Consider the following 12,935-nt stretch of genomic DNA (forward strand, 5'->3'; position numbering starts at 1 on the left):
GCCTATGCCAGATCAACCTGCCCCAGAAAGTGAGTCAGAAAGAGCCTGCTGTCTTCATGAATTATTCACTTTACACAAGGGCACCTGCCTGGCTGGAGATCAGAAGGAAATAGGGCCAAAGTCTGATAAATAAAGATACACCTTGGCAGGTACAACAGTGCTGGCTTTCCTCCTCAGCATCACAGGGTGCTGGGGAGCCAGAAGACTGCTTTGCTTGAGCAAAACCTGATTCTTTATAGCTTACCATATATCAAGTAGTCATGCTAGTAAGTGTCTCTCATTAATACAGGATTGTTGGTACTGTATGTCAGTTTTCCTGTAGAGCTGATTTTATCTTCCTACTCATAGGACTGGTGTGGATCTCCAGGGCATTGTATTTTATAAGCTCTTTAACAAGCTCTGTCTTAAAAGTAGTTAGGCTTCTTGCCACTGCTGCTAGGGTTGGGAAGCAGCTCTAGTGCATGGGAACCTTCCATATTTTCCTCCCAAAACTCATCCTCACTTGCTCCTTTTCCAGCTTGGCTTTATGTGATAATGACACCTCTCACTTTCTGTGTGCTACAGCCAGTTTGTTTTTGATTCAGGCTGGGCCAACCAGATCTGAACGCACAGCTCTGAGATTTTCCCTATTTTGCTGGCACTGGTGCATTGAGCTTTCATGGTGTTGCGTTAAAAGGGAGACAGACTGGAGAAAGTCTATCTTACTGGCTGCTTAAGTTGTGCCAAAGCTTGCCAAGGCTTTATGGTGTATATTTGGACATTGTGTTTTCCTTGTCTCTGTTGGCCCAAACTTCAGAGCTGCAAGTCAAGTCTGATCATATTGGATTCCCTGTGTTGCTTGGCTCTCTATCTGCTGCTAAGAGTTTGCACTGTTGTGGGGGTTTGTCAAAGTAAGAAACGGTAAAAGGTCGTTGCTCAGCTGTGCCCCTGTGTGCTGGCCCAGCTTTCTGCCTTTCTGAGAGCTGGGAGCAGAAAGGTGGCGAGGATTGCTTGGGTCCGCTGTGTCTGTTCTGCCTGCCTGCTTAGCCCCTATAAAACGTTGATGCTTACAGCATGCTCCTTTGCCACAGGAGTGGCAGACAAACTGCTAAATGTAGGTGTGAAGGGGCAGTCTGAAGTGGTTTGTGTGTGAGAAAAACTTTAACAAAGCCCTGATTTAGGCCAGCGCTTGTACCGGCATAGTTACTCCCCTTCTCTGGCTCTGAGACTTGGCTGTATCTTGAAAGTCAAGTGTGTGCCTTCTGCCATGCTTCTACAGCCCCAAGGGTTATTCTGTCACTTTAAAGCAGTCTTATACTTTAGAACGCAACTGTGGCACTACAATCTTAAAAACATGAGAGGAAAAGTTGCGTCTGGACTAAATAGCCTTTCTCTGCCTGCTCATACTTGTCTCCCTGCTGCCCAACTAGTGTCTGGGAGGAAAAGGGACTGGCTGGTGGTGGGTGGGAGGCAGAGACTGGGTTAACCTTATCTGTTTCCGCTAGTCATTTATCCTCTGTCATAGCAACAAGAGCAAACACTCACTTAGTTGCTAAGGTTTCCCAGGGATAATGGGGTCTGGTGTTGGGAGCAGAGAGTAATTACACTGCCTCTTTGAGGGAGCAGCAGCTAAAAGGAAAAACAGGCCAGCACAGTACCTGGTGCAAGCTGGGAGTCCTGGGGGAGGCTATGCCCTCGAAGCAGGAGAGTTAATTACACCAGCACAGCTCAGCTTGGGAATTGGAAACTCATCTCTGGCCAACTGTTTAATTTTTATTTTTTAAATGAAGTATTTAAAAAAAAAAAAAAGAAGCTTAATTAATTGCCTATTAAAAAAAATTAATATAGGCATGAGCTGCTTAGCTGAAATAACCAGGCAATTGAAAGCTGACTGGAGAGGTCCTTATGGGCCTGTTTAGGACATTTTTGTATTTGCAGGGCTCCAATGAATAATGCTTTGTGGGCACCTGTAGTCAGCCCAGCTGCGGGAGGGCTCGTGCAGACTGTGCTTTTGCTGCCGTGAGGAGGTGTTTTCTACTGCAGTGACCACCTCAATGTCAACAAGACCCTGCAGTTTTAACTTTGATGTAGTCAAGGTAAAGTCAAAATGTTTGAGGTGGAGGAGTGGGGAAGGGACTTGGTGTAGCAAGATGATGCTAAAAGTGTACGTGAGCTGAAAAAGCAGGCTGATAAATTTGGGACAGAAAAATGTTGAGGGTGTTAAATACAGAGCTACAGCCGGGCTCAGGGAGTACATGATCTAGGAATCTCTGGAGGCTGGGAGGGTATTGCTGTGTTGTGCTCTGTTCTTATACTCTTCTTTAAGCATCTGCTCTTGGAGCTGGTCAGATAGCAGGTACTGTGCTCACTGGACCTCTGGCATGACCTACAACAACTGTGATCTGTTATTAAGGTAGACATAAATGATGTTGCTGTTCTGCTGACAAAACTGGCCTTTCTTCAGAGAAGAGCCTGAAATTCCTTGGAGAGCATCGTGTCAAAGGGCTGTGCCTGTGTACTGCTGTCAGCCAGGGCTAGATATGGGACGTGCCAACATGGCAACCTTCTGCCATTGCAGCCACCAGTTGTAGTTGGTGCTGAATGTACAGGCTGTTGGAATGCGGAGCAGGAGTACATCTGGAAGCACTTCCCACTGCTGTTCTACTGCTGCTTTGGGAAGATGTGCCTGCTGCAGGATCCATGGCTGTGCAGTTTGGTGGTGTAGTGTGGAAGGGCATTAGCCTCTCCCCAGCCTGCGCCTGGAGGATGTACCACCCCACAGCTGGCTGCAGCCCACCTTCATCCTCCAGGCCACATGGGGACTGTCTGGTGGGAAAGATCCTGCTCACTTTGTTGTCCTGTGGTCAGTCTGCAGTGAAGTGGGGCCAAATCAACAGTGTGACCCTGCCACTGTTCCCTTGACTCTGATCCCACTGGAAGACATCTCTCTTGCAGACTGAAGTCTCTGGTGCTTTGTTCTCTGGCTGCAGGAGTCCAAGTCTCGTCAGGGAAACAGCAGAGGCAGTGCTACATCAGAGCTGCAGGCAGAGATGTGCTCAGTTCTGCATCCTCTGAAATGCTCCTGGCCCCATGCAAGGGGTTTGCTTGCTGCAGGGCAGTGCTCCTTTCTCGCAGCCCTCCCCTTAGCTTCTGTGCCAGGGGCAGCCAGGTGGAATTAGATTTAATGAGGTTTTGTTTCACATGACTTCCTTCATCATAGGAGAGGAACAAACAGGTGGAGTGTTTTTAAAGCAGGTGGTAGAGTGTCTATAAGAGCTCCCTTTTAATTTTTAATTCAAGTAAAAAGCAGAATCTTGGAGTGGGAGTTTTTCTTTCTGTAACACTAAGTACTTGTACTTCCCCATTATTCTGTATGCAGTATACTTGCAGCTGGGCCAAGAGCTGTGGCTTTCTCTTGATGCTAGAGACTGACTGCTTCTGCCGTTTGTTAGCTTGTTGAGAGGAGCAGAGGACTGGGAGGGGGTGGCTCAGTGAGGTGGGTGTTAACTGGAGTATTTTTGAGCGAGTATGGAGTAGAGGCTGATGGCAAGAGAGGGATGTTTCACCACAGCCCGTAGAAACGACTCCCTGGGCTGGCGTGGTTTTGCTATCTTGGTGTTTCTGATGAGACTGATTTCACCGTACTTTTTGTCCTGTACAGAGATAAGAAGGAGGATGCTTCATGCCTTCCAGATACTAATACCATTTCTCTGGCATCATTCCGGTGGCCATGCAAGATATTCCTTTCCCTCCAGTCCTGCTAGTGCTCCTGTTTCCACCCCAGCAGACTGTGGCCTGCAGTCCCATGTCATTCTTGTTTGCTTCTCTGAGGTAGTTGTGTCAGACCACACCAGGCTTTTTTTTCAGAGGCAAAGGTGCAAAGCCACCTGCAATGCCAGTTTACATCAGAGGGAGCAGCAGATACCCAATGCTGCCAGAAGAAAATTCTCCTGTAAATATAAGGAGTAATCTAAAGACTGTTTTGGGATATGATGGATCTCTAGGCTGCCTTCTGTGTTCCTTCTCTCTTTGCAGATGCTACTTAGGGAGTGGTGGAGAACAGAAAGCATATGCTGGGTAACAAGAGGCAAAAGAGCATGACATTGCTTGTTTTTGTTCAGTCATGCTGAGAAAAGTGCACTGTGGTATAAGGCTGGAGAATGTGTTTAGGTCTCTCCTGAGAAAAACGTGTAGCTGACGTGCTCTATTCTAACTTGCCTTCAGCTCTGTTAGAGCAGATAAAGCTCTGCTGAGAAGGGGCAGATGTATTCAGCACAGCTTTCCAGCCTGAAAGCACAGCTGCTGGCAAACTCCTCTGCCCTGATCTTGGCGTGGAGTTCATCTCCAGCTCTAGCTTTTATGCTAAACATGCCACAGCTGCCAAGTGCTGGTCAGATCGATATGGTTGCATGTATTGAGCCTTGCCAGTGGACGTGGAGTGTGTGGGCTGTGCTATTCTTCAGGTGTATGTGAGTGGGAGAAAAGAGTGAGTGGTGTATCTGAAGAGTAATGTAATGTATGCATTTGTGTGTGGGGGTACATGTACGTATAGTCCTGTAACAACACATCACAGGCTTGGAAAATGTCTGGAAAATCCCAGGTCAGCTGTTCTGTGTGAAATTGTAGCTTCTTTCTGCTTCTAACACTGGTGTGGGGGGTGGAAGCTTCTGTATTCCTTTGCTGTTAATGCCTGATTGCTCCCCTGTGTGTGAGCTGCTGTGGGACATGTGTGGGGACTTCGTTCTCTCCTTGCCTGCAATCATTAAGAAGATGGAAAAGAACAGGAGGTGTTCTGGGACAAAATGGAAATGCAAACCCACAGTATGTGTGCCACTGGGCAAAGCAGGGAAAGTAGCTGGTAAATTGAAGATGCCAGGTTCAGAAATTTCTTCTAGGGATGATCCATTTCAAAAGTGATCACCTTAACTAATGTAGTACAGGTTTAAAAAAATTGCTGTCTTCCCTCCTGTCTCAACCCTCTTTCTCTGCCAAACCTTTTCTGTAGCCTCCCATCCCCTCCATGGCTCACTTTGCTGTACAGGTGGACAGTGCTGCTGAGCACTATGTTGAATTGTTAGAACCTCCACCCTTTTTATACATCTGTACCCTTGCACAGAAAGAAATCTGTGCTTCCTGTGGAATTCTTCCTCTTCTCTCCTGCCTGTTCTAAACTGCTGAGTTTTCAGACTCTAGAAATTGAATGGTCAGAGGGGAGGGAACTGGTTCGTAGTTTGTAACTGTTTTGGCTGTCAAGGCTGAGGTGGAGTTTGGCAGGAGATAGCTATCAGTTCTCTTACATGGGTTAGTGTTTCTGTGCTGGGGGGTGAGTGGTGTGTGTGGTCCCTGTGAGCTCAGCACTTGAAGAGAGAGATCAATTTGCACAAACTATGTGCCTGCCTGTGTAAGAGGGCCAAGGCCATCCAGCCAGTGATGCCTCTCTGCCTGGCACAGGAGCAGAAAGCTCTGTGTGTCGGCAATAGACAGCAAGCATAGGTGCAGCGTGCTGAACCACAGGCACTGCTGCAGTAAGTGTGCTGTGGTTTGAGACTACCACATGTGTTTTCTTGGGAACTACTGCACAGTTGGCAGGTGATACATCTTGCCTGGTGTTGTATCTGATTGGTGTTTGCCAAAGAGCATTAAACATGTTACCGTTGCCCAGCAGGTATGGTTTCAAAGCTGACAAAAAACTTACCCTCTGGGGAGGGTAGGTATTAATACCTGAAAGTGTATGCACTGGGGCTTGTGAGATGCTTGCTCTTCTGGTGAGCGAATCCAGGTGGAGAAAAGCTTGGTACATCAAGACTGGTTTTGCTCCACTGAAATCTTTGGCTGCCCCTGTCCTGTGGTGCTTTCTGTTCTTCTGAGCTGCTGGTAGGACTCAGAACTGCTTAGCTGCAAAGTCTCTTTTGGGGATGCGTTTCTCCCATGAGTGTATGGAAACTGGCTATTGCTGCCTCTGCTGATCAGTTCACAGTGAAATTGTCACTGAACACAAGGAATCACTGGTGTGACCATGCTGGTTACAGGAGCTGCAGCAGGAGATCTGCTGCAAGAGGTGCTGTCTTAAACATCAGAGAATGCAAACAAGCTGCTATTGTAGGCTGTAGTTATAAATATCAGGCTATTATGGAGGCCGTTTTAATGAACGAAATGACTTGCCACTATTCATGCTGATTGTCGCGTGGGTTTTTGTTTGTTACCCCATTAAGAGGTAAAAAAAGCGACTAGCTTCTTTGTGTCCTTTAGAGTGGCTTTCTCGTGTCAGTCAGTACTGCAGCATTGGGGCTTTAGAGGTGATGGGGTAGAGATTATTCTTACAAACAATGCTCTTCTCTAGTTTGAAATGAAAAATCAGAACTGATAAAGAGTCTCTGGCTCCTTTTCAGTGTACCATAAAATCTAAACTTCAGCCTTGCCTTCAAGTTATTTGAAGGTATTTATGGGCTTCCGGATATTTGAAAGAATTTATTGGCTTCAGGGTATTTGGAGGTATTTTATGAGGATGATGGTATGTTTTTATCACTGTCTGTGGGTGAGAATCTGTCTAATTCCACTGTGTGCGATGCCAGCAGATCACTTATGTTTTGCTTGCCAGAAGAGTGGCCCTTCGGGTTGGTTAATGAGCCTGTGCTTTCTTGAGGATGGAGTGGCAGCTATGCTCAATACTGGTGTTTTCTTCTTACAGGTGTGATCCTTGCCCCTCTTCCCCAGCCTGGTGCCATGGCTGACATGATTTTTGGCAGTGGGACGGGCCAGTGGGTGTGCCCCAACGACCGGCAGCTGGCACTGCGTGCCAAGTGAGTCCTCACCACCCTCCTCTCCTTGCAGCCTCAGCTCTGGCCTGTATGGTTTCCTGGTATCTGTGTGTAGCACTGGGCCACTGGCCTCATCCACAGCCCAGCTGGGAGGCTGGAATTTGCCTGTCACACAGACCCCTCTGTATCCTGGAAGTGTGCTGCTTGGGTGGGACAGGAGCCTGCTAATCTAAGGCTTGGTGCTTGGCAGCTGCTTGGTGCTGCCAGCCTGCAGTGGAGTTTGCAGCGGGGCTGATGTGTGGTCTAGGGTGTAGTGGAAGTCCATCCCTCCCACCAGTCCTCCCCTAAGTGAGAGTAAGGGCTTGGAGTCAGGCTCATATCTCTGCAGCACCCTAAATGTAATTGATAACATCCCCCAGCTGCCAGCATTCTTTTGTTTTAGGAACTTGTCATTTGATCTTATTTTCCTCTGAAGTTAAATTACTGTATAACCTGAAGACAAAAGGGATGGAGATGAGTCAAGCACTAGAGTTACATTTGTTTCTTGGGTGCTTTCATTCTGTGGCAGCCAGTACTGTGCCGTGGCCACCTCTGCCCTTGTCTGAACCTCTGGGGTCTGCCTGCTGTAGAGTGTTAAAAAACAGGAGGTCACCCTGTATCTGAGGGGACTGTCTGACAGTGAACAGTGCACACCACTGCCACTTCCCCAGCCTTCACCTGAAAGCCTCATTAAGACAGCTGTGTCTGATAGTGCCCTGCGTTCTGCTAGCAGCCGTGACTTTATCCAGTGACCTCTAAACCCCTACTGAATGGTAATTAATTGAGCTGTGAAAGCTCCTGCCTGTTCCCAAGTGAGCTAAGGAGAAATGTCAGCTGCTGTATGTGAGGCATAGAGGGAAGTGGCTTGCTGAAGTCCTTTTGTGGGCCTGCATTAGACCAAAGGAGGAAGTTGCCAAGTTTTATATTTCCAAGTGTGCCTGGTCATTCGTGTGTTTGAACTGAGTACCTTAGAAACGTGTGATCTGGAGGGAGAAGGGTGCAGGTAATCCCTGTGTTCGGGAGTCTGCTGTTGGCATTTCTGGTGTCTGGCATCAGCATGCACCTCTGCAATAGTACTCCCAGGATAGCCAGCCCTAGGTGTACTAGTTTCCTTTATTGGCAGCGCCAAACGGGAGTGAGAACATGGAGTGGTAAATTACAGACTGGAGCAGAAAGGGCAGGGAGAGACAGTGCAGCACTCAGTGATGTGGTGATCTGGTCAGTGAGAAGAGACTCCTGCTTTGGCCTGTGAGGCAGGGCAGGGGTTTTGTGCTTTCCTTTCACAGCTTAATTCTTCTCTCCACCCCCTCCCACAGGCTCCAGACGGGCTGGTCAGTGCACACGTTCCAGACTGAGAAGCAGAGGAAGATGCAGGCTCTGAGCCCACAGGAACTTGAAGTCATTCTAGAAGTCATCCGCAAGGCGGAGAAATTGGACATAATAGAGCAGCAGCGCATCGGGTACAGTCACGTTCATTTGTCCTCTTCCCTCAGAAGGAAAGGTCAGCACAGACAGAGGAGTGGCTCTCCCAGCTGCCTGAGCTCAGCCTCCATCAGTCAGAGCGTGCCTTAGGTCAGTTATTTTCCCCTCCCATGTTGCTTGTTTGGAGGTGATGAACATTTGGAAGGCTGTGATGTTTTCCTTCTCTCCATGTGTCAGGCCTTTCTCATGCCTTCTTTGAGCCTTGCTGTGGTTGCAGCCACTGACACAGTCCCTGGAAATACAGCCTGTGCTCTCAGGCGGCTGCCCCAGTGGCTCTGGAAGAGGCTGGGGAAGATGCCGAGCTGTGCAGCTGCACCCACTGCTAGTGAACGGCATGGCTCAGAAACCACTGCTGGCAGCACAGTTAGGTTTTCCCTTGTCTGCGGCAGCCCCCTGGGACTTTGCCTGGAGCAGTGAATGAGTTTATTTTCTAGTTGGCTGAGGCCTCTGGAAGGGGTTTGCTAGCTTGGGTTATTTAATTTACGGGCATCGTTTTGCTGCTGCAGATTTCCATTTGCTTTCAGTCCCGTTGGAGGTCTGGCCTCAGCTGTTTCTGTGGTCATCCTACAGTGCCTGACTTTAAAGCTGGAGAGTTTGGCAGACCTGCAGCATTTCCCAGCAATGTTTCATGTTCATAAGGCAGGAAACCCCGGTGGCTCCCAGCCTGTGTCCAGCAGGCCTAGCTTCCTGCCCCTGCGCTTTGCTCTGTCCCTGTGCAGTGCACGTTAGGGAGTGCTAGCAAGAACTGACGGTGATGTTTATGTGATATATGGGAGACCCCAGCAGCCCCAGAAGCAACCAGTGACCCTGAGGGGCTGATCGTTCCTGCGCGGTTGTTGGTGTAGCTGCAGAAAGTGAGACCCTTGCTGTTCCTGTGCTGAAGCATTCTTTGAAATGCCTTTGTTAACTCCTGGGACTTGACTTGTGCTGAAGTCAAGGATCACAGATTCGGTAATGATGGCTCAGCCTGGCTGTGCTGTCTGACCTCATCACCGTAGGCAGTACCTCTTTCAAACAGACCTTGCCTTCCTCTCAGTATGGGACTTGGTTGATGGGACATTAGTGCTAATGAGAACAGGGTTGCATGGGTAGTAGGATTGCGTTTCTTCCCTGAGCCGCATGCACGCACATGGCTGCAGCTGGTCGCTGCCTCTGATAAATGGCCTGGCTGTTATAGTCTCCTTCTACAAATGGATGCCTGAAGATTGCCAGGCAGTGATCTCATGACAGCAGCCTTGCTCTGCATGCTCTCCACATCCTGCATTTTAATTGCTTATCCTGCCTTCCTCCCCTTTCGTAGTCCTGCTGCTGCGGACATTGTGCATACATATGTGATATGTGTTTCCTGTCTTCCAAGCGGGCTGTTGAACAAAGCAGGGAGTAGTTACTGGCATTCCTGTACTGCTGCTGGGCTCATTTTGGTCTGATGGCTTCAGTCTGGACCTTCCTGCTTCTAATGGGATGTGGGCAGGTCATGTGCCTGCAGTGCTGCTTTCGGGGAGTATATGTAAAAATGGAGCAGGGCTTGGCAGGTCTAACTCCTCTGCCCTTTCCTGGTGCTGTCTGACTTGCCCTGATTCGAGTGCTAAGGCTTTTCCTGCTCTACAGGCAGGAAATCATTGTGCTGAGACTGTGTGGCCCCAGTGACACAACGTGCTCCTGAAGGGTGTAGGATCAAGCCCTTCTTGTGAGCTGTCTGCCTTACACCCACTAGTTGAGTCAGGCCTCTCAGTGGTGTTTGTAGTTTTGATTATTCTGGGCTTGGTGAGCATCCCCTGGGTTTGTATCCCTTGAAGACCAAGAACCATCTGACAGGAGACAATGAGTGCAGAGACTGAAGTGAAGGTACATATGGTCCCAGCAAGGGGCACAAAACTGAACAGAAGAAGTAAAGGTAGGTTGGGTTTGGAGCACACTTCTGCACATTTTCAGCATGCCTCAATACTGTGTGCTTCAGTTTCCAAGGTGAGTGCTGTGACCTCTGCTCTGCCTCTTCCCCTGCAGGCGCCTGGTGGAGCGGCTGGAGAACATGAGAAAGAACGCGATGGGGAATGGCCTCTCCCAGTGTCTGCTCTGTGGTGAACTGCTCGGGCTACTGGGTAGCACATCGGTATTTTGTCAGGATTGCAAAAAGGTGAGTTTGGTCACACAGGTTCCTGCTGGTTCCTGGTAGCAGACCTGTCTAGGAAAGGCTGCCAGGCCTCTTGGAACCTAAATAGCTCTGCAGACTTAACTTACCTTAGCCCCTCTTGTCTAGGTCGGTGCTGTCAGATCATTAGGTTTTCTCTCACATACTGGTTATCTTATTCCTCAGGATCCTAAAGTGCCTGAACTTCACTTAGTACTGAGATGGGGTGCATCAGCCCCCTCTGGATCTCCCGCTTCAGGTTTGCAGAGTAGGAGAAGGGGCAGAAATGCACAGCCATCAGAGACAATTCATTAAAAAGTCTCCGTTTTACTATTGTTTACTGCAAGGTCTGTCTTTAGACCTTCCAGTAACACCTCTCTTCAGAGGACTCAAGTCTGTCTTCAAGTTCCAAACCAGTGTAAGTTTTCCAACTCTGGTACAGAAATTAGCCTGTGCATCAGTGACTGCCTGTGTGTGTGGTGTTGGCGGGACTGCATGGGTGCTGTTTGAAAGGCATCATCAGTTTTCGGGGAGGCTGCTGGTTCTGCCAGTGCCCTGGGGGGCGATTGTTTCTTGTCTAGATTCTGCAGCCAAGGGGTTAATCTCTATTGCTGTGGAAATGATGATCTCCAAGGCAACCGCTTTATCCTCCCTCTGCTGGGAGGCTGTTTTTCCTTCACTTGAAGACCATCTTTCCCTGGGGAGACACCTCTGTAAGTGACTGCCACAGTGTGTTGCCTGGGGAGAGGTGAGGCTACCTGCTGGGAGCAGGAGTGTTCCTGACTTGCTGGTGGTGGAGCAGAAGGGAGCAGCTTGTGCTGACTATGTCACTGGTGGGTACTAGATCCAAGGACACACTTGCTGATGTCACCCACCTTGTCGCTGAGGAGATGTCCCATGGAGCCTACAGGACCCCACTGAGTAAAACCTGTTCCTTTACTGCGGAGTGGTGCACCTCTGTGGTTAAGCAGCCATGCAGGCCGTGATGGAGAACCTTTTGTGCTGGCATTGCTGGAGTTTGTGAGATGCAGTTCTTATGCAATGCAGGCCACCAGGCTGGGCCTGCACTGGTCCACGGTTGGCTACAGCACTGCTGAGCTTTGAGCTCGTTTAAGAGAGGGAAGGAAAGTGTGTGCCCCTTGCAGTCAGAACTGAGGTCCCAGCATGCCTCTATATGTGCTCAATGGGCAGGGAGCTGCTTTGAGCTGTGCTGCCTTTGTTGTTGAGTGAGTTTCTCCACTGGATCAAATTTGCAGAAGTAGCTTGACTGAAGCAGGGGTTATGCAGAAGATTGCTTGTAAGGCAGTGACTGGGAAAGAAAACACAAATCTTTGAACCCCTGGGTCCTAAGCTAGGGAGAAGGTAGCTTTTTAGGAAGGAATGGGGAAGGAAGCAGGGTGAGGTATTGGGAAGTGAAAGGTCTGGTTTGAATGGGAGCTACAGGGCAGCTCTCTGGGAGAGGAGTGTGGGCTTTGCCCACATGCGCCTATGGAGAATAATGGGGCTGGATGGCAGACAGGAGACGGCTAGCTGTTTCCTGCATTTCAAGCATGCAGAACAACAGGATGTGCTGTGTTCTTGCCTTTTTCCCTTGGCAATTCTGCTTTCACCTTGTCCAAAGCCAGCTAGGTCAAATTGCCACAGTGCTTTTTAACCTCCTTCCTGTGAGCCCCATACACCAATGAGGAGGCAAAAGCTGATTCAGACACTTCCCTGCCCTGTCCATTTGCAGTTATAGGTAGTAACCCCCAAGCTAGTGGGGTGGCATGAGCCCAAGGGTCCAGGAAGGCTGTGACCAGCAAACTCCAGAGAAGGGCTGGTTTGTTTATTTTTTTAAACGTTTATTCCCTTTTTGTCTGGAGTCTGTTGGGCAGTTCAGGAGCATTCATATCCAGGTTGATTTAAGGTGAGGCCCTGCTTTTCCAGTGTGCATTTTGCAGCACTTTTAGCGTGTGCAGGCTTAGGACAATGCTGACTGGGTGCCCTGGGCTTCTCCCCTTGCTGCCTTTTAATGTTGTGGGGTGAACTCAGGGAGCAGTCAACCTTTTGGCAGAGCACACAGAATGGACCGTTACTTGTTCCCTTTCATCTGGGGATATCCATCACTTGTGCAGTGCTGTATGCAATAAGCAATGACTTGTCAGGGAATTATGGATTTTTAAAGTTCATATTTTTCTTGCTAACATTGCTCTGTAGCCATCTCACTGCAGCCTGTTTAATTCAGGAGTTATTAAAAGTGGTTTTTTATTTATATATTTATATATACTTTATATATATATTTATATCTAAAATAAAAAAGTTATTAAACCAGGAGTAGTTGTAATGATGCGTCTGAAACATAGCAAAGAATTTAGCTTCAGCAAGTCCTTTCTGCTGAATAGAGGTTCTGTATTTCTTGTATCCTGATGGATTTTCTTAAGTGCCACTTTCTGTTTTATAAATAATGTTTTTAATATTTTTATTAGCATAGAAATAAATGCATTATGGCAAGACAAAGATGTATGCAAATCCAGATGTGTTAGCAACAGCAGGAGTTAGGCAGAGCATAA

At 48.4% G+C, this 12,935-nt stretch overlaps 1 protein-coding gene across 2 annotated transcripts in view; it reads left to right on the forward strand.

The window, feature by feature from the left end:
- The window catches only part of RPH3AL (rabphilin 3A like (without C2 domains)), a 42,865-nt gene that overhangs the window by 1,297 nt on the left and 28,633 nt on the right, over positions 1-12,935 (forward strand). For both annotated transcript variants that reach the window (XM_040617963.1, XM_040617972.1), the window contains exons 2-4: positions 6,668-6,779; positions 8,093-8,236; positions 10,263-10,392. In XM_040617963.1, the coding sequence (XP_040473897.1) occupies positions 6,703-6,779; positions 8,093-8,236; positions 10,263-10,392 (351 nt within the window). In that variant the 5' untranslated portion in view covers positions 6,668-6,702. The remainder of the gene's footprint in view (positions 1-6,667; positions 6,780-8,092; positions 8,237-10,262; positions 10,393-12,935) is intronic.

Source organism: Falco naumanni, chromosome 1, assembly GCF_017639655.2.
Source record: "Falco naumanni isolate bFalNau1 chromosome 1, bFalNau1.pat, whole genome shotgun sequence".
Taxonomy (NCBI): Eukaryota; Metazoa; Chordata; class Aves; order Falconiformes; family Falconidae; genus Falco; species Falco naumanni.